Raw genomic sequence first — 25,496 nt, 5'->3', positions numbered from 1 at the left:
CTAGTATGTTGATCTGGAAACATCCTCTCTTTGGTACTCTCTGAAGTCTTTGTATGCATGGATCCCTAGAAGAGAATCAGACCTTGAAGAACCCATTCTCATTTCAATGAAGGGACTAGAGCAGTTAATGCCAGACCATACAGGAAGCATGGATTAAAATGTAGAGTTATAAAGAGTAAGTACCAACCTAAGACAGTGCTTAGATAAAACACTGCACAACATATTGAAGGTCAGGGCAAAATAGTCAGGATGTGGGCTTGAGCTGAATGTTTAGATTAAATTTTCTGCCATGTAGATGACATATGTTCCCATGTCACTTCTAAAAAAATAATTGTACTCCAGATACATAATGTATTAAGGAAGATGTCAGTGTAACTAGGCTCTCTTGAGAATCTCTCCACCTGCATATGGAGATGTCCTAATGCTTGTTAAAATCTGACCGTTAAGCACTTAAAAGTCAAGTCCCATTGATTTTGGTGGGACCCAGGATTCTAAAGATTCTTGAGAAGATCAGCAAAAAGAAAAGCAGAAGAAAACGAGTGCAAATGAATGAGGTGTTCAGAGTTGAAATATAGAATGACCATTGGTATGAAAGAAATGTCAGAGTGTCTGAACTTTCCACATTAGCTAGTAACTTTGTGAAAAACAGCTGTGGGGATTCTGGATGGATTCAGAAGGTATGTGATGTTGCAGGCTCTTTAGAAGCAGTTTGCAGCACTGCACAGCATGTGTCTTGATGCAACATTTAAAAGAAGTGAGATGCTGGAATGTGAGTACATAGAAGTATGAAGCTGCAGTCAGTGACATCCCAAATATGGAATGACTCATGTATTTGTAAATACGAATGATTCCTTCCAGGCTTCCAGTCAGGTCCTGCAGTTCATTGAGAATGTTAAACCATTTTCTGTAGTGGAGCTTCACATTTCATAAAATATGACAATGAGAGACTTGAATAGATTCAAACAAGCCAGGTTTACCACTGACATAGGCATCAAAATGGCCTGCCATCAAGCAGAATCAAATTGTTAATAGCAGCAAAACTTACAGGAAAAAAAAAAAAAGGAAAAATTGAATGTGTGCAGTGGAAAAGAAGTGGACCTACAGTTTTGCTGCTTCTCAATTGACTGACAGCTTAACACCATTCACGAGAGTTGCAGAAACACTACCTGGCTTGCAGCAGAACTGGACTGGATCAAGGTTAGAAGTTTGTATTATGGATGATTTTATGGAACTGCAATGAGATGTTTTTTTTTTCCTGGACAGGCTCCTGGACTTGGGCTCTGAATGAGGTTTGCTGTGATGTACAAGAACAGAACTTTGGGTCTGCATTTGTTTTTTGTGAGGTGACTAATTGGGGATGCGTGCATGTAGTGGTTTATATTAACAGTGGCTCAGCTGTCTGATTGTGCTCAGTTCTGACAATTCATATAGGTCTTTTTGCAGAAGTTTGAAAATCCTGCTCTTTCAAATAATGAGAACTGAGAATGGAAGAGATTTCCTCTTTGGAAAGATCTTTATAGGCCACTGTCTTGGGTAACTCTGCAATATTGGGAGAAAGAAAAATTTCCCCACGGGTGACTAATGTATATCTGCTTCATGCCTAAGTGCTTTTAAACCTGGGCTATTTTTTTCTGACTTTTACCCAAAAACAGTGAGCCTGACTGCAGTGTAGGGACAGTCCGTTGCAGATTCATGTCTTTTGGAGGACTAGTGGTGTTATTTCCCAGGTGCAGATTAAAATTTTCTAAATTAGTATGTGTAGAGACTATCAGAAAACAGACAGTTGTCTTCTGTCATGCTCTTTTCTTGTGTTGGTAACAGATGCAGCCATCTGAATGCAAACACCTGTCCTTCCCATGAGTCTGTGCAATAAGATTTATTCCAAAATGCTCAGATTTTTATGGGTGTTCCCTCCACAAAAGGGAACAGCTGGTCAGTCACCCCAGCAAGCACTGAAATAAGCCTGACCAGCCTTTAAATGCACATTGAACATCAGCTGCTGCATATCTGCGTTGTGGAAAAGCTGCCACATGTCTTGTGTCTAAAGGCTCATAGTTCCTACTTCTAACATATGTGGGGCAGGCAGGTTATTTTGTGGCGCAGAACAAAACACCAGCTTCCTTCTTTTGCCTTATTACCAGGGAGACTGCATACTGAACTCACTGATCCAGATTTTGCAGTGCTGCATGCATGGCAAATTCCTCATCTTTACTTATATGTTTGGATATGCTTTCAATGGACAGTGACAAGAAGGGGCATAGTATGAAAGTGATGATAGTCCTAATCCTAGCACAAACTGGTGAGAGATGTGCAGAAAACAATGTGAGGAAGGCATTCATACCTTTTAAGTTTATACCAAAGCTTGTAGGAGGGTCACTGTCTTCTTTACTGGGGAGGGTGGGACCAGAGTCCTGGTCCCAGCATGAGACCCCAGAATGTCTGGGATGCTGTGGGCTGAGTATTGCTGTTAGAGACAGCAGTTCTGGTTTTAAACTGGAAAGTGACTTCATCCTTTCAAACTGCCTTCCACCTCCAGGCTGATGCTCTGAAGATTTGGCTGTGTTTCTGGCAAGAGAGGAGCTGTTATAGGACTGGCTTTGTAGAGCATTCAAGAGACACAAAAGCTTTTAAAGTAATCTTGATTCTGCTCTTGTGTTTTTAAGGGCTTGCTTGCCAGTGCAAGGAGACTTCCTCCATACTAACTTTCAAGATGGTCTCCCAGGAAGGGGATGGTTCCATCCTGTGGTACAGAATCCTTGTGTACAGAATTCATGCTGTAGTCCTGAAACATGAGGATTTGCCTCTTCAGTCTGGGAAGGGACTGGTGCACTGCTTCTTGAGGTGATATCAGTCCAGTGTTTGAACCCCTTGCCTTCACCTAAAGGTGGAGTTGAGCTTAGAGGGGGTGTAAATAATGACCTTAGAGTCTCTTCCATTGTACTAGATTGGAGCATAAGCCCTTCTATCCCAGCATTCATTCTCTCTCTGGTGCCACTGCTGAGTGATAGCATTTGGTAATTGCAGATCGGCAACTCTGATCAGAAAGAGAAACTCTATCCTGTTCTTGGGCAGTTAATATAAGAGGCAACAGGTCTTGACAAGACATCTTGCTCAGAGCTTTGAAATAATTTATTTTCACGTTATCTAAGCATTGACACAAACCACAAACAACTTTTTTTGACAGTAAAACACAACATATGGTTGACTGGGCTGCTGGAGCTTTGGCTGTCTTATGTTTATACTCAGTCAAAACCAAAAATACTTCTTTAGACTATATTGAACAGGTTTCTTTTTTCAAGATGATAAAGTGGTTCCCAGAATAGGCACTACATGGAAAATACCAACATACCTTCAGGTCAGTTTCATCACACAAAATTTCCACTGCTTAATGTACCTTCTATCATGTATATCAGAAGTATAAAAAATCTGGAAAACCCCAGCCTACCCCAGACTGTTACTTTCAAGTGACAATGATAGGGGCTTACCCAACCTAACAGTAACAATGAATATAAATACATTTTTGAGGTTCCTTGAAAAACCTGTTCATTGGAGACAAGTAGATATTTTTTTGGGTAATCATTGTTTTAGTAGGTGAAACTGAAGACACAGGAAGCCAATGGCAATGTCTGCAGTGCTGCTGTGATGTTCACACATTATGAGCCCCTGCTGTATGTTCTTCAATTCTGATAAAAGGCTGTACAGGGCAAATAATTTGGAAACCCATGACAGCTGGGTAGTCTCTCCCTATTTCACCCATTAGTCCTCTAAGTCAAGAGCTGTAAATGTCCAGTGCTACCTGCAGTCCCTGTACTCTCACAAGTGGCACCAGGCTGCCAAATTATATGGCAGCTTGAGGGAGGGTCTTTTCTTATTGTCTTTTTCAGAGACTCAGATTTTCACTGGATCTTTTTTCCTGGGTACTTGTTCCAACAAATTTCCCACGGTCTCATCTCAGTAACATGCCCTTAGCTATTCCTTCTTGTCTGCTAGATAAATCTGTTCATTCTGACACATAGCTCTCTAACATACTTCTTCTGCCACTGTCAGCAAACAGATGACAAAGAGAAAACAAAAATCACTGAGTTAACAATCAATTCTTATGCACAATGCAATGTCAGAAGAGAAATGGCTGTGGTCTCACCTCTGCATTGTACTCCAAATTGGTGCAATCAGTATCAAAATGTGTTAACCATGCTTTAATGGGTATTCTCTTCCTTCTCTTCCCTTCCAGCCTCTGTACTTTGATCCCATCAATAAATGATTCCTTCTTCTGAGGCAATTCTGTTACAAACTGTTACCCTGCAAGGAGCATGGCCAAAATAGCAGTGGTCCTCCTTAATCTATTTGGAAGGCTGCTGGAGTGGAATGCTGCTTCCAGAGATGTTTAGTCTTCAGAGGCCATACCTTTGTGCAGACCCATCTGAAGTCATCTCTCAAGACGACTAAATTTTAACCTCTCTCTGCCCTTGGCATTCCATAACTTGGGCCAGAGTACACAATGTATTTTGGTTTGTGTCTTCCTTGTTTCTACAGGCCAAATCAATGTCTTTCAAACTTTCTTTTTAATATTAAAAAAGCTAAATAATAGATACCATTCAACTGCAAACTTGAGAAATCCTCTTGGAGGTTTTATTACAGTCTTTCCCTCAGAGTTTGTGTTAGATAGAGCTATCAACAGCCCTATCTAGGCCTTTGGAAAGTGGCCAGCAGATAAAGCTTTAGGAAGGAAAGACAAACATGCTTAGTATGTTTAACAAACACAGGAACAAGGCACTGCTTTGGACAACTGATGAGTGCTTTTGATAGATGTTTTAATCTCAGCTTTTATCTTGCAGCGTGTTTGTGTGAATTTGGGAAAATAATATTTTGGTCAACAAGTGCAACCTGTATATGTTCCAGATCATCACACCTGGCTGCATGGCCTCACAATGCACGTGTGCTGAACCAGGAGGCTGTGTGGGTGCAGGTCACCTGAACAACCTTGCCAGACAAATGGCATAGTGGGGAACAGGCTACTGAGCAGAGATCCATGGATAATTCACTGGTGATTAGGTGAGTGAGTGAGTGTTACATGACACTTTCTGTTCCTCCTTGTTCTTGTCAGTGTTCCTACGATTTTGGATCCCTTTACTGCACAACAGAAACTACCAGTTCTTTTTTGACTCTTGCAACATCCCACTAAAAGACACAGCAGCTGCATTCCCGTGGGCATATTAATCTTTTCCATTTGCAAGGTCTCAGCAGTGTCACATCCACTGCTGTCCTGCCCTTCCCCCATTGCCTGTGTGGGGTATCCCTTTGGTCTGCAGTGTGCCTGCCAGTCTAGTGTGCGTATCATGCTGGAGGTCAGGACGGGTGGCAAACACAAATGTAGCACTGGGAGGTGACAAACTATGGCCTAAGAGTCAAACTGTGGCTTGTATGTGGCAGAAATCTAAAAGGCAAGAGTGGCTACTGATGCCTTGGTTTGGGACAGACTACAAAGGAAAAGCAGCTCTGTATCTTCTCCCCTTATTGCCCATGCTGTTGTCCACAAAAGTCGAACTATACCTGGTGTGCAACAACCCAGTAATTACACACTCAAGAAAGACATTGTTTCTTTTGGAGTTGTGCAAGCCTGGGTGTTTTGTGGTATTCCACAGATCAAGCACACCAACTACCAAAGCTTTTTACTATTTACACATTTTAGCAAACAAAGGCATTTGTTTTCATTGGCTACAAGTTACATACTTGTCTTATAAATTAGTATTCTATCTTCCATTGGTTAACGATTTTCTCACTTTTCATGCAATATAGTCTGCATGCTCAGTCTTCTACTTGAGTCAGTGGGTTTCTGGAGTCAGTGGTACCTGACTTGGTGGTCACCATCTCCCCCTACCAGAATTAACTTTTACCCAGTTGGAGCTATTTTAACACAATGGCTGAGTTGGCTTTATTACTTTCTTCTTCATCTTGGAAATTCTGCCAGATGTCCTTCTGGCCTGTAAATTCTGCATTCTTTGTGTCCAGTATCAGTGCACATTCTTCTTTCCAAGATTTGTTACTCCCCCCCCAAGGTCTGAGATCACTGAAGCATGTCAAGCATGGACAGCACTTGGAGCTCGTTAGTTGCTCTCTGTTTCACAAACTAAATATCCCTTCTTGTTGTTTAGGCTTGAAAGCATGAAAGATCAAGCATCAGGGCACATCCTTTTGCAGCAGTGCCAAGGGCCGGCCCTGCTGGGCCGCTGCCATGAAACCGTGACATTAATGATCCCAGTGATGGTGACTGTGCTGTGTCCGTGTAGCCCCCCACAAGGAACTGATCCTCTGTTTTCCCCACTGGCTGAGTAGGAAGAAAGCGGTTTAGCTGGCTGGCCACAACTCTCAGGGTGGAGCCCGGCGCTGGCAGAGCCGAGGGCGTCACTTGCTGCTCTTGCTGACCGCGGCGGGAGACAGCTGCTCTCGCCTGACGACGCCACTTGTCCTCCCCGCTGCCAGCTCCCTCCTTCCCCTTCGGGCTCCTTCAGTACTGCGTGTCCCTGGAAAATGTCACTTTCGCCCCGCCACTGTGTGGCAGCGCCCACGCTCGCCTCGGCGTGACGGCCAGGAAGAGGCGGGGCAGCGGCGGGAGGAGGGCCCGCACTCACCCCTCCCGGCAGGCCGCGGGCCGGGAAGGGGCGGGCGAGGTTCCCGGAACCAGCCGCGCTCGCACGGCCGCCGCCGGCCCGTTCTCCCCGCGGGCTGAGGGAGCCGGGAACTGCCCGCCATGTCCTCGATGGCCGCCGCCAGCTGCGACGGCAAGGGCGCGGGGGAGGCGCGGGAGGAGAAGAAGCCGCTGAAGGCCTGCTGTGCCTGCCCCGAGACCAAGAAGGCGCGGGACGCCTGGTAGGGACCGGCCCCGGGCTCCCCGCGGCCGCCCCTCCGCGGCCGGGCCTTCCCCCTTCCCCCGGGTGTGCGCCCTGCCCGCCGCGTTCCCTCCCTTCCTGGGGTTCGTGCGCCCGGCATCCTGGGGGCGCTCCCCGTCCCGGACGGAGGGTGCTGGAGCATCCGAGGGAGGAGGGACAGTGTGAATAGGGAGAGAAAACTTAAAAGGATACTTTAGAAACGAAGAGTTTAAAAACTCGTAGCCCGTGTTTAAAATAGGTTTCAAAGATCAGCTTTTAATGCTGCTTGTAAATCTTCACTGTTGTTGATTGAAGCAACACGTACCAGCAGGTGATAATTTCTTTATTGTTCACCTGAGTATAGATTACATTCTCTTTTAAATAAAGCAAAATACTCTGGGGTTTTTTTTGAGTCTCAGAGGATGACATTTCCCAGAGAAGTTCAAAATTCGACAGTGACCTGTATAGCTGCATTGGTAATTATAGGCTTAGTCATGATCATAGGACCTATAAAATGGTATAAAGTGCATCCTCAAAATGGAGCTTCTTTGACAGTAAATCTTTAAAGTTTAAAAAACTTTAATCTGATGACCAAGTTGTCTCTCTTTTTTTTTTACTTTGCTGATGGTATAGATGGTAGGTGACACAATACTGAACACTGGTTTTGCTAAGTTTAGGGGAGCATGGCTAATTACATGGTAGAGTAGAGGTGAATCCAGGGCCCCCTAAGGAAAGGATAGTAGGATGGATGTTACTGGTCAGATGGAGTTCCCTTGGGCAGCCAGGGGACGTGTCCATGCTCATTGTAAAGAAAAAAAACTAAGAACAAACCTAAACAGCTCTGTCATTCAGTCAAAAAGCAAGTCTGAACTTCTTTTGTGGTGTACCTGATATACCAACAATGAGAGACTCTTACTTGGATAGATGAGTAACATCAAAAGTTACCATGTATGGTGAATCATTTTTTCAACAATAGCTGGACAGGTGCTGTGTTTTGTTTTGCTTTTTGCTTCAGGGTCCTTTAATTGCAACTGAAGTTGGACTAAAATATCATTTACTGATTAACCTGTTCTATATTGTTCTCTTACTGGAGAAATTTTGTTGCTTCCCTGCTGGATAATTTGAAACTGACCAGCTCAGCATACTTGATGATGTGACAGCCTTGTGTTGTATAACAAATCCCCATCCGGACTTGCCCAGAATAGACCCTGGCCTGTTAACAGGAAGTTCTTTTATGCCTGTTGTCAGAGTTTTAAGTGCACAGCTCCAGACTTGGGTAACTTTTTGGGATGGTTTTATATTGTCTGGAACAGCAGTGCCCTTGACAGGATAGAAAAAAAAAGTATCTCTGGATCCTAATAGGGATTTTTAATTGTCCCCAACAGTTTGTCAGTTCTGTTTCTTTAACTGAAAGTAAGTGAACATTTTATTGCTGAACCCTGGAAATCTTTTTGTTTTGCAGCATTATTGAGAAGGGAGAAGAAAATTGTGGGCACCTAATTGAAGCTCACAAAGAGTGTATGAGAGCTCTGGGCTTCAAAATATGAGTGAGATGAGCAGGACTGAGTGGGGTGAGTACAACCTTCAGGATCTCTGCCTCTGAAGTGCCCTGGCACCTCAGCTGGTGCCACTGGAAGGCCCAGAGTAGTGTTCATGATGGTGTTGCCCTTACGAAAGAGAAGGCAGAGCAATCCTCATTGACATTACAGCCAACATTGCTGTCCTGTGAGGGCGGTGAAACCCTTGGCAGCACACAGCCTCTGTGAGTCACCCTTCAGCAGTGAGAATGGTGCTGCCTCTGTCATCTGCTAAGAGATCCAAACCTCAGTTTAGGTTTCTGGTGCTAGGGCACATGGGAGTTGGTTTTTGTGGGTTTGTGCTGGGGTCTTTTTGTTGATTGTTGAACTGTTGCTCAATATCCAGTGAAAATCCATGTTTTGTGAAGCTGTGTTTCCTTTTTCTTCTAGATGATGTCTTTGGTGTGACTGTGTTCTGGAAAGCTGCAAAATAAATTATTTCTGCAAATTACTTCAAAGAACAAATATGAACAGAGTCTATTTATGAAGAGTCTTTAACGATAGAGTATGCATCACATCTGTAGCTTTTCCACTGCTTGCTCTTGACCACTGCTATAGAAAATATATTTTTTCCTCTTAATAAAAGCCTGAAAATGACCGGTGTTCCTGACTTCTGTTTCTTTTTAAGTAAAGAAATGACAGTGCCCTCCTTATGAGAGAATGAGGAAAGCGTGTTCAATCATTAACATGGGATCTCTTTCTTCCTACTGAGTACTGTGGTGGTGTGGTTGAACAGAGAGGACTTTGGTGGGTTTTCCCACTGATGCAAATTGTGAAATTATATTGCACTCTTGCAGCTTTCAGCAGTTGTGCTGAAGCTTGCATTGCTGTTTGTGACAGTAGCTGTAACTATGTTTGTACAAAGGCGACCACAGTCTTATGAAATGAACTTCCTTAGAGTCAAAACTGTATTTGATTTCTCCGTGTTTGAATTCTTCCAATGGCTTTTGAATACCGTTACCCGAGCTTCATTCTTTGTAATGAAAAATTAGGTACTTTCCATCTCAAAACTTGCTTGAGCCAGTAGTTCTGCAACAGAAAGGGAGCAGGGAACTGCTGCTCCCTGTTACTGCAAGTGACTTTTATGTACAGGTTACTTGCCTGAGAGTAAAAGGGTTTTTTTTTTCTGAGTTTTTTTGTGTTGGTCTTGGCTATGCACGCATGGGCTTTTGTTTTCTGGCTTCTTTCACTTGTATGAGATGATGGTGGGAAGGTAGCTGTTGCCTTTGATTCCTTCTTACAATCTAGAGAAACATTAGGTGCAATTTCTGGCTTGTTACTGGTGGGGCTTTTCTGGCTTGATAATATGTAATTGTGCAACCCTAATGTTACTCTTCCTGTGGTGAGTTGACTTTCCTGAATATGGTATCAATAATTACTTTTTCTCCTGATGAGTTTTCTCTTCAGAAACTGAAGAGACAAACCTGTGCTTTGTCTTGATTTTTCTCCTGGCTTTGATCCTGCTGCAGGGATGAGTGCAGTCATGATTGTTTCTCTGCCTGCCGGGCCCTGTGTATCCTGAGTTAGCAATGGTTTTTGGCTGTGAACGTTTAGTATGTGACACTCGGTGCTACCTCAGTTGAGACTCACAAGTTGCATGAGGAGAGTTTAGGCTCTTCCTCTGGGAATCTTTTCTGAAGGTCCTGTCTTGAGGCAAGAGTTCTGTCCACGCTGCCTTTCAGCCTCAGAGCAGGGATGCAGGTTTGGCTCTGGCAGAAAGCATTCAAAGCTGCCTGTGGCACTAGCTGTTTGAGGAGCAGGTGCTCTTCTTGGTGTTTATTATTGTCTTGAGGTAGGAACCTGTAGTTATGATATTTTATGAAAAATTCTTTGCTAGGATTTTTCCCCTCTGAGGAGCTGAGGGCCTCGGGAGAGAAATGTAAACACTAACTGTCTGCTGCTGTGGAATGCAGCAGGTGCATCTTCCATTAGTCCATGTGGATTGTTTCAATTGATGACCGATCACAGCCACCTGTGCTGAGGCTGTGAGCAGTCACAAGATTTTGTTATTCTATTATATTTTTGTTCTTTGTAGCCTTCTGATCATCTTTTTTTCTCTCTGTTCTTTTAGTATAGTTTTAATGTAGTATTTTAATATATATCATAAGATAATAAATCAGCCTTCTGAGAAATAGAATCAAACCTCATGTCTGCACACATGGAGTGTTCGTCACAACAGGAACTGTTGAACCATTGTGTGTCAGAGCATGAACTGAAGAGAATGCTAAGAGGTAGATGAGCACCAGCTTTGTGGTAGCATGGTAAACGTGAAAATGGTGCCACAGAATAGAGCAGGGCAGGAAGTGGCCAAGTGAGACTGGCGTGCTGCTTATATCAGGTCAAGAAAAGAAAAAAACATTCCTGCACAATTTTACACAAATTCTCTTCACTTAAGAATTGGGATGTTTAGACCTCCATGAGGGTAAAAACGTGGCAAGTACTTCAGAAAGTTTTTGGAAATGAGTGGGATGCTGATGTACCTGTGTACAACAGGTACAGAAAGGATACTGGACAGCTCTACACTTAAAGCAACAATGGGAGAACTTTGTAGTCAAATCAAATTCCTTGCTGAGTGACTTCATTTCTTACTGTGGTATTCCTGTGGAGTGGATTCAGTGTTTCATTCAGGGAGTGGGAGTTCCTGCGTTAATACTTGCCGACAGTGTTGGTGACAGACCCTGCCCTGCACAGGGTGGTGTGTACCTTGAGAGTGTGAAGCGCAGCAGTAGCAGGAAACTTGCCTAAACTATAGAGCAGCACAACTAGATACAGTACATGCCATCTCTGAACCTTTGTAATTCACTGTGAGCCTGTCTGGAGTAGGCTTGAGACCTTTCCCAGCAGTTGTAAATCAAATGTGTATGTTTTGGAGCTACAGTGTTTATTCATGTGTAAGTAACAGTTCTACAGACTAATGTCAACAATGCACTAGATAATAAATCAGAAAAGAGGTGTTTGATTATGCCCTCTCTGACTTCAAGCCACCAAGGTGTTAGTGTCCTCAACACAGGTGATTGAACTGGTTTTCAGCTTATGGGATCAGTACTGAACCTGTTCATTTCCTAAAGGATGGGCAAAATAACCAGTCATGCAGCTGCTGTGAGATGTGGGACTGATAATCTCTGTGTTGTGTGGCTCTCAAGGACAGAGGATTTATTTGCCAAACATAGTGCAGGCTGTGTTGCATCATCACATGCAGCTAAATATTAAGTGCTACTGGTTGAGTCCATTTTAAGTGGTGAAATCAGTGAAGTACCTGTTTCCACACTGCCTGCTTCAGTGCTGAAAAGTCTGACATGTCTGTTTTTCACAAACACATTTTGTAGTAATGGTTACGTGTTTACTTCCAGGGAAGGGTGTTAATGTTGCTCAGGTGTTTTCTATGAACTTGCCATCTTCATTCCAAATTCTTTTCAACTTTGGTATGTCCCTTTCCCATTGAATCAGTATTGGCTTTTGAACACTTGTCTTGGATGAACCAGTGTCCCTGGATGAAGGGCATTCAATCCAAAGTAAGGCATGAAAATAAAATGTCTCTTTGGTAATAAGAGGGTTTTTTTACTTTTGCTGTGTAGAAAACTGAAAGTGCTGTGAAGATGATGTGTATGGCCATGCTACTGTCAAGGGAGAAAGGAAGATTTAGTCTTGGTGGTTCAATCACTTTACAAATCTTCCTTTTGGAAGTTTGAGTCTGAAAACACTAAGTTAACCTCTAGTGTGTGCTCCGAGATCTACCATTTAAAGTGCTGTATCATTCTCTCTACAATGTCACATTGGGATCCAGCAGAAAAGTTGTGTTGTTTCTAATGAGATCTTTGTGCTGTTATTGCTGTGGGTTGAAAGCTCCCTGTCTGCCTTTCACAGAGAAATCATAACAAGTCATCGTCACCCACAGTGCTTCAGCATCACTGCAGCACTACTATTTATGTTCTAGAAGATGTCAGAACATAAACTCATTGTCCTAATGAGTCATTAACACTGTGTTCTAGTTTATTTTTTACTCAGGAATTTACCTAACTGAAGGATGAAATTATTAACTTCCTTTTTTCCACTTTCTTTGATGCCCTGCAAAAGCGTTTTGGTAGTATGAAAAGGTAGGAGAAATTGCCATGGTGCTTCTCAGGATGCTTCCTCTAATGTAGTTCTACATTTCTTCTCATAGCGGTTCAGTTTTGTCTCACAGATCTTATGTAAGTATCTTTTTCCTAAGTGTTCACAATCTTTATATCCCAACTCCCCATTTTATCAGATGTCAGTCTATCTTGGAGAGAAGGCTCCTTACAGATTTTTTGCAGAGGCCTAAAGGCAGAAAAACAAGGACAACTAGTTGTTGTTGGGATCATATAGCAAGTATATGGCAATGGTATGAAACACAGAACCTGGATCCCAAGATTTTTATTGTGGTGCTTTACCTATAAGATCATCTGTCTTGCTTTGGAGAGAAGGTCAAGAGAAAGTTCTTAATTTCCCCATAACTCTTGCAGATGAGTGTTGTTCTGCTTCAGTAGCTAGGATTTATTTCTTCACTTAGTTAAGGGGTCTCTGAAGACCAGGTTCCCTGTTTCACTTTACCCTTAACAGAAAGCACCTTTCTGAATGGACTGTGCTCACCCTGTGCAAGGCTTAATTTGTCTTCTTTCTTTCCCACATGTCAACCTGCCAGGATGGCTCTTAGGAGCCATGCAGCTCTCTGTTGCACATGACCTCATCATTGCAGAAATAAGATTGTGCTGGCCAAAACCACGATTAATTCTTGAAGGTTGCCATAAAGCATTGCTGCAGCCTTGCCCGGGAGACAGTGTTATTCCAGAGCACTGTGAGTTCAGAGAGGCAATCAGTGTGTCTTTAACTGAATGGTGCCAATGGGAATGGCATGTTAGGCAGGGCAGCTGCAAGCTCAGCCTGAAACACGACCACCCTTGAAACCCTATCTCTACCCCACTGACCCATGCAGGCTGACTTCATACTGTGATGGGAGACCACGTGGGTTGCGTCAATGCCTGAAATGTAACTGCATCCTGGCAGTGGGGCAGATCCTGCCTGTGTGACTGATAATGTGTTACTTGAAGCAGGGGAGGAATTGAATTTATGCATGTTTTGTGTAGCTGACCATGGAGGACTGACCTCAAAGGCTCCCTCTTGTGCCTATATCCTGGGTTACCTGAGTGGGAAGTGTTGGCTGTCCTATTTGAGCTAAATGAGGGTCTGGGGCAGGTTCTAAATAACTATTAGGAAAATGAGAATGTGAGATGATGTTTCTCAAGGGTGATTCCCAGCAGAGCCTGTAATCCCTCAACTAGGATTCCCCCACAAAATGTGCTTCCAAGTGTTACACACTTACAAAGCTTTTGGCAGGCAGGATAGTGTCATCTTCATGACAGATGAAACTGGGTACCAGAGTCTTGTTTGCTCTAGTTTTATCCCTTGCATTCACAGTTCTCTGATTGTACAAAGCTTTTCCTTGTGCCCCTTGATCTAAAACACCCCACGAGAGGAAGCTCCCTGGAGTAAGGAGAGGCTGCAATGGACCTGGAAAGTATTAATTGAGAGCCAGCCTCTCTTCTTTTGCCAAGTCCCTGCCACAGTTACGAACCACAGTGGGAAAAGGGGGTGACCTTTTTCCTTTTTTGTGCTGCGTGAAAGTCACTCTCTCGCAGGAGTGCAGAGCGGTGGAGAGCCCGATGTGTGACTGGAGCTTGCCATGATAAGCTGGTTGTTTTCCCTTCTTCTTTCCCCTCCTCGCGCTGCGCTGGGCTTATCTGGCTGCCTGAGTTATGTTAAGTAGCGGGTGCATGCTTGCTCTCTGTTCTCCTCGCTGCTTTTGCTCCTTGGATTTCAATTCCAAACATGGTTATCCATTTGGGGTCTCTCTCCGTTCCACTGCCAAGAGATACACATTCCACACTCAACACCAGCTCCCTCTGCTGCTCTCTGACAGTCGCTATTCCATTTGCTGCAGCGCAGGCGAGACAGGCAGTGCAAAGAGATCTCTGTCCTGTCTGTGAGTTTTCCAGCTAATGGCCTCGACTCTTTTTCTGACCGAGCTCTTTTGGCCCCACATTTGCCAGCTTCTTTTCTCGCTGTTGTGGCTAAGGAGGGGGCCAGCCGACGCTTTGTGAGCCACAAAGAGGAGAAGCAAACGCTTTTGGAATTTTTCGAGTGCAAAAACACTCGGCAGCACATTTTTAGCATGTTACTTTGAAACACTGCTGTGGGACCAGACGGTGCACAAGAGGAAGAGGAGGAGGAACAGCTACCCAGCAGCTCTGGTTTCCAAATTCTGCAGCACCCTTTGTGTATGACAATTCATTTTGAGCGCAGGACGGCTGGGGAGGGTTGGGAGTTGGACAGGATGAGCACAAACAGCCCCTCTTGGGACCAGGCTGTTCTCCGGCCTCCGGTGTGTGATGCTTGGAAGGAGATTATGGAGGAAGCAGCCTACCAGCTGGCCAGCTGCATTGTCCTCCTGGGTTACATGGGGGGAAGTGGCATCTTTGGGTCCCTCTATATCTTTGGCCTCCTGGCCCCAGGCTACTTCTGCTATGCTCTGTGGGGCTGGCTGAGCGCTTGTGGGCTGGACATCTTCATCTGGAACATGCTGCTGGTCCTCGCCTGCTTGCTTCAGCTGGCTCACCTGGCTTACCGGCTCCGCAGAAACACCATCCCAGAAGAGTTTGACCTCCTCTACAAGACCATGTACCTGCCCTTGCAGGTGCCCCTGGAAGTCTACAAAGAAATCGTGAAGTGCTGTGAAGAGCAGGTCCAGTCGCTAGTCAGAGACCAGAATTATGCGGTGGAGGGCAAGACGCCCATTGACCGCCTCTCGCTGCTGCTGTCCGGCAGGTAAAGGCTCCCCCATTTCTGAACGAAGTCTGACTGCAAACCACTGTGGCTTATTGTTGTGTTATCACCCTCTGTAGAAACTGGGGTGAGGATTGTTTCCTCCCTCTGAAAAGGATCTGAGTTACGCATCAGTTTGTTGGGGAAGGGGGAAATATGCTTTTTGGGGTGTTAGTTTTGTTTTACTAACTTAAGAGCATTTCAGGGAATGGTTTGCAGATTCAAGCTATGGGCAGTGAAGTGGCTAGCTCAGCCTTACCTGTGATACTTTCGATGAATCCTTACCCCTTTGTCTGTCATTTTGAAGTGATCTTATTTCTGATGGGAGCAAACTGGCTATGAGAATGTGTTTCTCAAGGCAGGAGAGCAGTGTGTCTGGACCTGTGGTCTCTGGGGGTACCAGGCACACTTCTGTGATGCGAAGAGCTGTGTGCTGAGGCCTCAGTTCACCTGCTCTCCCTGGCCAGCAGTGTTCAAGGGGAAGTTCCTGTTCCCGACACCCCAAACCTCAGGGCTTTGACATTTTTCACTTTGAGCACCATTTCCTCAAAAGAGAGAGTATTTTCCTGTGGTGGATCCTGCCTAATCAGGTGTCTTTCTTTCCCTGTGCTGTCAAGCATTTGTGATATTCCTTCTTCTGGACCACCAAGGAGAACCTCAGGGACCTGTAGAGAGTCACACTGGAGATTTGATTGAATGAACTGTGCTGATCAAGTACTGGCATTTGTTCACCTGAGATCCTGTGGCATGCCTTTAGCAGCATATCCACTTAACGATTTGCAAAATTCAGATGCATACAAATAGCAATAGTGTTGGCTTCCAGTCCGCTGCCAGGAACGTGGCACTAATGTTACATAAGAATGGGAAAGGAAGAAGATCTCTAAATAGGAGCAGTTCTGAGCTGCAGGTGGTGTGTCTCACAAGGATTTTCCTTTGGGAATACAAAGCATCACTTGGGCCTCCTGTTTTACTGCAGTGGCCAATCCTCTCTGGTGAGGGAGTTTGCAAAGAAGAATGGCTGACCTTCCTTTTTTTGGTGTTGGTCCCTTTTCTAAGATGTGTTAAGAGCACTCTGGGTCCACCAGGATGTTGAATGGCATAGCACTGGAGGGAAACTTGGTATATGTGTTTCCAGTAGCGCTTCACCTTACCAAACATCTCTGGTCAGCAGCTGGCTCTGAGGTTTACTGTATCCATAAATAATATTGATGGGGAAGAGTCTGTGCTATCTTGACCTGCACTGGATAACGTGATGCTACTCTGTGGGCATGAAAGTGCTACAACAGACAGTAAGATGGTGATGGTGGGTAGTTGTTGGGCTCTCTTTTTCAGTGGGAAACATGCATCTTGGCTGGTAAAGGATGCTCCATGGAGGTGGGAATGGATTTACATTTCCTAGTACCCACTCTATTGCCTTGTGGGGTCCTTGCTGACCCAGCAGAGCATTGCTGTTATGGTGTTCTTTCTTAAAATGATCAAGTGGGGTCTTGGAAATGCAGAATATGCCTGGATTGGGAAATGTGCCTTGCAATCCCTGACCCTTCCAGGAAGCACTGCCAGCTGATTAGAAGCCAAAGGTGAACAGTCTTTTAACTCCTGAAGGCAGGAATTTCCTTTGTGCATCATACAACAGGGGTACATGGTGACAGGAAAGCAAGAGGCCCCAGGTCTGGTGATGCAGAGCTATGAATAGAACTCCAGAGTGCCCTGGCATTGTCCTTGCTTCAGGCCTGTGCAGATCCTTCTCTGTTCCCACAGCAGAACTCAGTGCACGTTTGACCTTGACCCTGGCAGGGAATTGTAGCAAAAGTAGGCAAAAGGGATACTTAGAAGGCCAAGAGAAAGTGAGTGGTAATGCACAGCAAACTATGAGCCCTTGGGGTGATCTGTGAGGAACCATGGGCAGTGGGATTTTGGGGGATCCTGAGTCTTGTGACTTCCCATACCAAGACTGGGAATGCCCTCATGCAATCCTGGAGACAGGAGGAAGATACAAGTACAAAGAGCCACAGGCTGGCTTAGAAGTACCTAGAAAGCTTCAGTCCTGTGGGCTGAGAAGTCCTGGGTTAGGACCAAGCATTGCACCTGTGAGGGCTGTCTGTGTAGCAAGAAACAGAACACAGATGGAGTATGGGGAAGTGGCAGCAAATCCCACAGAGAAAGGAGGGATAGCCTCACCACTAAAGCACCTGCAGCTGTCCCGAGAGGGTACGAGACATGTGTGAGACAATTATTTCTTTCCTCCCTGGTGGGATACACTGTTTGAGCTATCAGATTTGTCTGACATCTGTTTTGTGGCCTAAGCCTGTCTGCCTCACCTGTCCTCTGCAGGATCCGAGTGTGCCAGGATGGACAATTCCTTCACTACGTCTTTCCATACCAGTTCCTGGACTCTCCAGAGTGGGAGTCGCTGCGACCTTCTGAGGAAGGAACTTTCCAGGTAACCACAGCTCAGCTTCACTCCTTGGTGCTTTGCTACATGTCTGAGAAGGAGGGGGAGAGGCCTCATTGTGCCATTCAGAGCACCAGGAATACTTTTCAGGAATACTTTCCTCCCCTTCCTGGTGGTTTAGCCAGCACAGGATTGTGTGATCAGCTGTTTAACCTTTTTTCTTACCTTGTTCTGAAGACCTCAGGGCATGCTCCTACTATCTGCTGATAGCAAGGAGGGTGGAACTCCTTCCTGTTTATCAGGGAATCGAGGTGTCAGGCTGCCAGCTCTCTTCCCTTAGGGTGTTCTCTAGTACCTGTACTGATGCATTTGCCCTGCATGCTGCTAGCAAGGTGCATTGTCCTAGCATCAGGATGGCAGCCGTGGCAATGTGCAGCAGTGATGTAAATCCATAAACATCCCGTTCCTCGCAGAAGTTTCTGATGGTCATGTGTTTTGGGTGGAGAAGCAGAAAGGATGATTCACACCCAAATATGGTTCTTTCTGAGCAGAAAGATCTCCTGCTGAGAGGCCAGGCCAATTCTCGTTTGCAGTAACTGACAGGATTTTGGCCTTGTTGTCAACACCCCAGAGTGTTTCTTTGGCTTTCCTTCTGGAGAAGATGACTTAAGCCTACATCCTTCTGTCTTTAGCGCACATCCCAGGATGGCCTGATACCTGTCAGGATGTCAACCCTCATTATGTCAGTTAGGGCATATCAGGAGGGATATTGCTAATCCCTTGGGATTATGGGATGCTCATGAGGAAATGATGCTTTCTCATGAGGGTAGCCCCAAGCAGACTTGGTTAAACCAGGGCAGCTCTCCAGATCTGCTTTCCTAGAGTCTGAATTTGGCTCATGTGTGAAAGGGTCATGGTAATTGCTCCTGAAAACAGTGCCATCACCAGTGTTATGGTTGCAGGAGATAGCTGGCTATGTGACTGTGGCACAGGGCTACAGATTGTGAGCAGAAATAGGGATGTTGGACCAAGATAATGAAGTAGAAGAGGTAAAAGCAGCATGGCTGTGCTAGGGCTGGAGGTATTTCATGTTTTGCACAGGTCTTCAATCTGGCAGCAGACTGCTGCTAGCTCCTTGGCTGTATTTGCCCAAGAATCCAGCAGGGAGAGTGATGGGCTATGGGCAGGGAAACAGCTGACTGCAGTGGCTGACTGCAGGCATGTAACCTGCAAAGACATCCACAGCATTTTCTGAGCTGATTTCCGTGGAAATAAATGTTCCCAGAGCTCCTGAGGGTCTTCATCTGTGGTGTGAGACAGCTTGGGATAGGCTGGGGCCAGGCTGTGCCAGCCCTGCCAGCACTACGCTGTGGCACGTCTCCTGCTCTGCAAGACAGGGCTGGTCAGTGAGGTCAGCTGTGCCTGGCATCAGGATGGAGATGTAGAGCCTTAGGTAGGGAAGGCCATGTGCTGGAAATGCCTAAACCCCATTTTTGCTTACAGAGGAGCATGAAGAAGTAGCAGGTGTGTGAGACCAGCAGTCATCAGGTGTCACTTAACCAGTCCTGTACCTTGAAGGACCTTACTCTTGGTGGACATGCTGAACCATGGTGATGTGCTGCTTTTGGCAGCTGCTTAACCCACTAGTCCCTCTCACCCTGAGTAGTTAATAAAACTCTGTAACTTATCTCAACCTTGTCTTAGCAGCACAATAATTTAGTTTAAAAAGTGCATGTTGGACTCTGGGTCTTTGCTGGAGGAAGGCATGGAAGGTTTTTCTTGCCCAAGGTTTTTCTTGCCCCACTGCTCTCTGGATTGAACTATTTCAATTCTGAGTCCACTGAAAAATGGCAGAAGCATGACTTAGTCTACGAGAATAGCTGCCTTCCTTGAGCTTTCTGCTTTGGCTGTGTGCTTCCCACAGGACTGTTGGGTCCCAGTGCCTGAAGGAGTTTGGTTTCAGGGCTGGCACTTTCCCCCAGAAGGCTGTATTACAGGCTCTTGCTGATGCCGGAGCACTTGTGTCAGGGGGGATTCAGGAGTGAAATCTGCCTTGCTGTCCTGGTTTGGTGGCAGGTTTGCTTATTGCATCTCAATCCCTCACAAGAAAGGATCACTTTTGATCACTGTGCCAGAGGCTGGTTAAGAAAATGAGATTCCAGTCATTTCAATTTCTGTGTGACCCTTCTTTTTGCTCGCCTGGCCTGGGAAAAGTTCTCAGGTTTTATCTCCTATATTTCTTTCATCAGACAGCTGTTTGCAGGGCAATGGCATTAAATATCAAACCCAAGGACATACACATGCAGCCAAGCCATGTTCAGCTTCCCAGTGGCCCACTGCCATGGCGGCTGACCAAGGAGACCCCTGGGCACAGAGTGAAAGGGAGCCCCCGGGATATTTTGGTTCCGGCACTTGTTCACATGCCAGTGTCTCCATTACACTCGGATGTTCTTCTTTGGCCCAGGGCAGTTTGACCCCTCCTGCATTTCTTGTCTTTATTATTATTATTTATTATAATATACACTTACATACTATATAATTTTTTTACTGAAATTGTTCTTGTCCTACACTTGGGGGGAAAAGATCTCTCTTTACACTGGCAAAACCAGAAGGAAAATGAAATGTTCTCTTAAATCAATCTGAAAAACCTGAGTTTTCTTCATGTACATGAACACAATAAAACCTTTTAATTTCCTCTCTCAATGAGCTGTGCTGCAATGTCCTTCAAGGCCATTCAGCCCTACACAGTCTAGCAGAACAGCAGAGATGGGATGGCAGGATGACCAGGCAAGCCTTTCAGGTGGCCCTTCCAACACTCAGGGCCTTCTTGGAGCAGGGCTGTGGGGCTGTGCAATCCAGCAGCAGAATGGGTCAGCAGCTTCCCCCAGGGCTCCTTGCTCCCAGACTGACTGGGCTTGCAAAAATAGCCCCCTCTGTAGCATTTCTGAGGGATAGGGGTGTCTGTGCTGCCCTGTTCATTTCAGCTACATCCCTCAGATTTCAATAGGGAGCATCATCTGAAAGCAAGATGGTGAATCGTAGCCATCCATGTGACTGGGTTAAATGAGGACATGCTACTAATTGCATAGGAAAATGGGTTCTTTACCTCCTTAGGGAGAGGAAACAGCAATAGGTAAGGATTTATCCAGTCATTCAACCAGGGAAATCTGTCTCTCCAGCCCTACCATCTCCAAGGAGAGTAGGATTCAAAGGCGCTGAGGGCATTCCCTGGAGTGAAGCACATGGCTGCAAGGTGGGTGACCCTGCCCAGGCAGTGGAACTTACTCCACTCACTCCCTGCCCCACAGGTCACACTGACAGCCGAGACTGACTGCAGCTACATCACCTGGCCGAGGAAGAAGCTGTATCTCCTCCTGAGGAAGGACCGCTACATCGCCCGGCTCTTCTCCTCCCATCTGGGCTATGACATCTCGGAGAAGCTCTACTCCCTCAACGAGAAGCTCTTCGCCAAGTTTGGCCTCCGCTTCGACATCCGCTTGCCCAGCCTCTACCACGTCCTTGGGCCAGCCTCCTCCGAGGGGGAGTCGGAGGACTGTGAGGAGCTGCTGCCAGGCTCTGGCCAGGCCAGCGTCTCTGAGCCACCGCCGCAGCCGCCACCGCCGCCACCGCCGGCTCCGCGCCCCCGCGCATCCCGGCCCGACAGTGATCTGCTGGGTGAGGACTCCACCAGTCTTGTCTTGGAAGATTTTGCTGAGTTGCCGGGGTCTTTTATGGACTATGTGAGCGAAGGGGAGTATATGAAGTGAGGGCACTCCTGGCACGGGCACACCTCACCCTGTGTGGGACCCTCGCGTAAGTACCCACTTGCAGAGCAAGTCTTTCCCGTGATGCATCTGCCTGGACAGAGCACTGGACCCCATTTGCCATGGGTTTGCGCCTCTGCAGTGTTTTTTGGCCCACTGCCCCAAGGAATCCCAGAAGGTGGGCTCAAGCTATGTGGTTTTCCTAAGGAAAAGCGGCAGGATAGAGGCTTGACTCCAAGCACCAGCTGTACTGTGGGGTAGAAGGGCCAGTAACGTGGACATAGAAAGCTCTTCCCTGCCCAGTTCTCTCCCCATCCCTGAAGAGAAGCAGAAACACAGAAATGGTGTCCAGGCTAGCAGGTGGTACACAGTGGTCACTGAGACCATGAGGTAGAGCTATGCCAGGAGATACTCCAGTATTGAGCTGAGCTGAGCTGAGCGAGAGTTCTGCAGGGGAGAAAGCCCACATCCCAGGAGATGCCAACAGGACTAGAAACAGCTCCAGGGTTTATAGCAGACTGGTAGCAAGGAGTTGCTATAAATCCTGCAAGTGCTCAGTCTCAGCAGGGGAACAAAGCTCAGAGTCCCTCCTCTCCCTGCCCGCCACAGCTCATCCCAGCAGTTCTTGTTTCTGCAGAAATTCACCTCTGCCAGATCAGTAAGGTGTTGAAAAGTCTGCCCTGAGTGGCATAGGTCTTTCCTCCAGTCACCCTAGGTGGACTGACAGGCTAAGCATTGTTTTAAGGTGCCCCAAACTCTGCTTTCCAGTGAGTGGGAATGAGATGATCTCTTCCAAAATGCCAGCTCCTTACTCCACAGGGGAAAAACATTCTTGTGCCTGGTGGCTGTTGGGGCAGAGGAACAATGCAGGCCAACAGAAATAGATGGGAGAGTGGCTTGTGCTTGAAATTCAAATCCAAGTGGCCAAGAGAGAAATTCCACCCTGAGCTACTTTTAGCTAGTCACTGCATGCCAGCTGCTACACACCAGCTGCAGACCCCAAAATGTGCGTTCCTGCTGCCGCACACAGTAATCCAGCTGCCAGGCACCAAGCTTGGGACTGGGATTTCTCTCCTAGAAGTGACCCCTGCATGTGTCTCAGTTGGGTCTGCACAGCAGGAAGGAAGTTGCAGGGCTGGGCTGCAGCTGGGGTGGCTGCCTTCCATCAGGCAGCCTTGAACACAGCCACATTGCACCCTGCTCTTCTCTGTGCCTGCTTGGGTCTACTTGTGCTGCAGACCCAGTGGCAGAGAGCATTGGCTCCTGGCATGAGCCTTGATATTATCTGGGTATGAAGAAAGTGACCAGGGAAAGAACAAGTGTATTTGTTTGTGGCTGAATCAGATAAAGAGTTAGCAAGAGTTTTGATTAGGGTTTTGTTGTTGGGGTTGTTTGGTTTTATGTAGTTGGTTGTTTTCTTTTTTAAGGAGGCAGAGAGAGAGAAAAAAAATGCACATTTTTCTAGGAATGTGAAGCCCCTGGTTTTGCTGATAGGCTGCTGGAGATATGAATTTGCAGCTTTTTCAGTCCTTACTTGGAGAGGCAGGAATCACGAATCACTTATGAGACATCCATGCTCCTAGCTGTCGGAGTGTCTGTGAAAACATGCAATCACAAGGGAATGCAAGTAGTGTTGTGAACACAGCAAAGTCACTTTGCCTGTGCTTTGATTCTATTTTGTCTTCTCAGAAGGAGAATATCTATTCTCAGGTCACTGGTAGAATTCTTCTGGTTGATCAAGCTCAATAAAACCAGAATTTCAAATGCAATAAAAAAGGAAGGAGGCAAGTAACACTGTAGCTTTTTTGAAAAATTTCCACCCATTTTTGGCAGTGAGGCAATACTGTGAACACAAGGGGTGTGTGTGTGTTGGTCAAAACTTTGCTGCACATCAAAAAGCTATTCTTGCTTTCACACAGTCCTCTTGTGAGCTGGAAGCTCTTGTCTTTCTAGATCTTGTGACAGAGACAGTATCCAGGAGTGCTGCTTCTGGCAGCAGGGACCTGCAATAAAAGCCAGATGTTTAGAGGCTTGTATTTGAGGGGAGAGAGGAAGATGATCTTCCGTGTCCATCAGTCTGGAGACAATAGACAGTGTGGTATTTTAATTTTTAAGGTAATTAGACAAGGAATCAAAAACTCTGTTTAGTGTGCTCATAGTGGTGGAATGAGAGCTTCCTTGTTGCCCTACTTGGCACTTGTGTGTCCTAACCACATCACATCCCAGCATATCCCATCACATCCCACATCACATCCCACATCATAACAGCAGTTGTCACATCTGGACAATATTCCACAGTGACTTGAGTGCCTCACCACAAAAATTAGTGATACAGAGGGGCTGCAGGTTTTCCCTCTGTCCAAACAATTGTCACAGCTCAGCAAATAATCTGAGCAGGTCTGCCATGGCTCAGGTGAAGCACTTTCCTAACTTTTTCCTACATCTGTAATAAACAGGGAAATCCCCTGTAGTGTCATTCTTCAAAATAAGTCCCAGATGTCAGAGCTCCCAGGGGCTTTCTCCTGATCTGTGCTCTCATCTCCTTCCCCAGTAACTCCCAACGTGGGTAATCACCCAGCAGCTCTCTAAATTCCCCGTGCTGAAGTGCTTCTGTGGGTGGTGTTCCTTTTCCTTTTCTGTCACTACAACAGCCACCTTGCAACACTGTGTTTCAGGAGAGCAATTCTTGAATGCCCGAAGAGCTACAAATGTCATACACAAGAAAATATTGATGGAAGACATATTGGCCTGCTGCTCATGTAATCTAGTTCCTTGAAAGCGTTTCTAGTCTGCTTATGAGTAAGATGGACTGTGATATCCCACTGATGAGCACATTCCTTCTCTAAGGAGGATGCTGCCTGTTTGAAGGAGACAGGTTCAAAGGTTCTGTTCACTGCTTGCTTTAACTGTATAGTATATCTCAGTGCTCCAGAGGAAACTAAGCTTTATTCCTTGCCAGGAAATTAAACAACTAAGAGCAACCTGCTTTTTCTCCTGTTCATATTGCATTTGTTCTAGTTTCTTGCTATCGAGTGCTTGCAGGGTGTGTACCTGTTGCTACCTGTTTTTTCACAGTTACATTTTAGGGCTGCCTTTCTATTTGGTGGGTGAGATGGGAGGATGGATGCTTGACGGTCTACAACTTGGTATCTAAGTTAGTAGTTAATGTTTTGTACCTGCTTTGAGAGAAAAAGCAAAGGAGCTGTGGGTTTTGTTTAACAAATATCACAGAAGGCACTTTGGAAGGGTTTGTTTTTGCCATCTCAGAATGGGTGCACCCTGTTTCCTGATTTATCAGTTGTTGAAGAATTACATAGTTTTGCACACTCATTTAGGAGGGGAGGGAAGAAGAACAGGTAATGGTGGGCTCCATGAGGTTTGTGTCTTGGAAAAGTTTGGAAGTATGATAGTAATGGTGTGCTTTCTTTCTCTCTCTCCCTCTCTCTCCCTCCCCCCTCTCTTCCCTGGCTCCCTTTTCCTTCCTTCTCTACTCATTCCTTCTACAGCCTCTGAAAACCATCTCCAGAGTTCTCACCCTTTCTGCAAAGGACGAGCCCCTCTGGCTCCCACTCAGACCCCCGAACTCTAGGGAACAACAGGCTGTTTTCATCCCAAAGGCCCTCCAAGGGAGCAGATGCTCACACAGGTTTTTGACCAGAGACACTCTTTAGCACGCAGAGACGTCTGCCAGCAGATATCTACACTGAGGAGCACATGAAGCACATGCTTTAGACTGCAGTGTGACACTCCAGCACCTCCCACCCCATGGCTGTTCACCAGAGCTGCCTTCCCCAGCGTGCTTCCACGGTCTGTTTTCTAGTCCTGCCTCTCTGAGGCTGTCAGCAGCTCTGTCACCAAAGTGCACCAATATCCTGCAAGCAATACCAGCCTGCTTGCAGAATCTGTGTTCCCTTTGATTCAATGATTCCCATTAAAGTCAGAGATGAAACCATTGGTGTTTGAGGATTTGAAGAGGGAGAAAACAGCTGGAGGGAGGGAGGATTTGAAGAGGGAGATCACTTGAGGTGATCTCAAGGCACAGAGTGGATAGGGCAAG

The 25,496-nt window shown here is 46.0% G+C and overlaps 2 protein-coding genes across 3 annotated transcripts; both read left to right on the top strand.

Annotated features, from left to right (window-relative positions):
• Positions 1-6,639: 6,639 nt before the first annotated feature.
• LOC121351722 (cytochrome c oxidase copper chaperone) lies at positions 6,640-9,040 on the top strand. The gene is made up of 3 exons (XM_041464086.1): positions 6,640-6,867; positions 8,329-8,437; positions 8,834-9,040. The coding sequence occupies exons 1-2, from the start codon at positions 6,749-6,751 to the stop codon at positions 8,411-8,413; spliced, it is 204 nt and encodes a 67-aa protein (XP_041320020.1). The 5' UTR covers positions 6,640-6,748; the 3' UTR covers positions 8,414-8,437; positions 8,834-9,040.
• A 5,299-nt stretch (positions 9,041-14,339) lies between these two features.
• Positions 14,340-25,391, top strand: POPDC2 (popeye domain containing 2). 2 transcript variants are annotated; one of them, XM_041463900.1, is made up of 4 exons: positions 14,340-15,286; positions 17,615-17,723; positions 20,984-21,488; positions 24,946-25,391. In XM_041463900.1, the coding sequence occupies exons 1-3, from the start codon at positions 14,742-14,744 to the stop codon at positions 21,440-21,442; spliced, it is 1,113 nt and encodes a 370-aa protein (XP_041319834.1). In that variant the 5' UTR covers positions 14,340-14,741; the 3' UTR covers positions 21,443-21,488; positions 24,946-25,391. The 2 variants fall into 2 exon arrangements, with proteins under 2 accessions (XP_041319834.1, XP_041319835.1); XM_041463901.1 differs by having other exon boundaries at positions 14,341-15,286; positions 20,984-21,350.
• Positions 25,392-25,496: the final 105 nt, after the last annotated feature.

This window comes from Pyrgilauda ruficollis, unplaced genomic scaffold (genome assembly GCF_017590135.1).
Source record: "Pyrgilauda ruficollis isolate IOZ18807 unplaced genomic scaffold, ASM1759013v1 scaffold17, whole genome shotgun sequence".
NCBI lineage: Eukaryota > Metazoa > Chordata > Aves > Passeriformes > Passeridae > Pyrgilauda > Pyrgilauda ruficollis.
The sequence above is the reverse complement of the archived record's forward strand: the minus strand, read 5'-3'. Positions and strand labels throughout refer to the sequence as shown.

What these genes read in the sequence shown, in the direction of transcription:
- LOC121351722 (XM_041464086.1), top strand. Translation starts at nt 6,749, where the DNA reads ATGTCCTCGATGGCCGCCGCCAGCTGCGACGGCAAGGGCGCGGGGGAG. An exon ending in AAGAAGGCGCGGGACGCCTG is followed by an intron (nt 6,868 to 8,328) that starts GTAGGGACCGGC and finishes TTTGTTTTGCAG; the next exon opens with CATTATTGAGAAGGGAGAAG.
- POPDC2 (XM_041463900.1), top strand. Translation starts at nt 14,742, where the DNA reads ATGACAATTCATTTTGAGCGCAGGACGGCTGGGGAGGGTTGGGAGTTG. An exon ending in TCGCTGCTGCTGTCCGGCAG is followed by an intron (nt 15,287 to 17,614) that starts GTAAAGGCTCCC and finishes TGTCCTCTGCAG; the next exon opens with GATCCGAGTGTGCCAGGATG. An exon ending in CTGAGGAAGGAACTTTCCAG is followed by an intron (nt 17,724 to 20,983) that starts GTAACCACAGCT and finishes CCTGCCCCACAG; the next exon opens with GTCACACTGACAGCCGAGAC.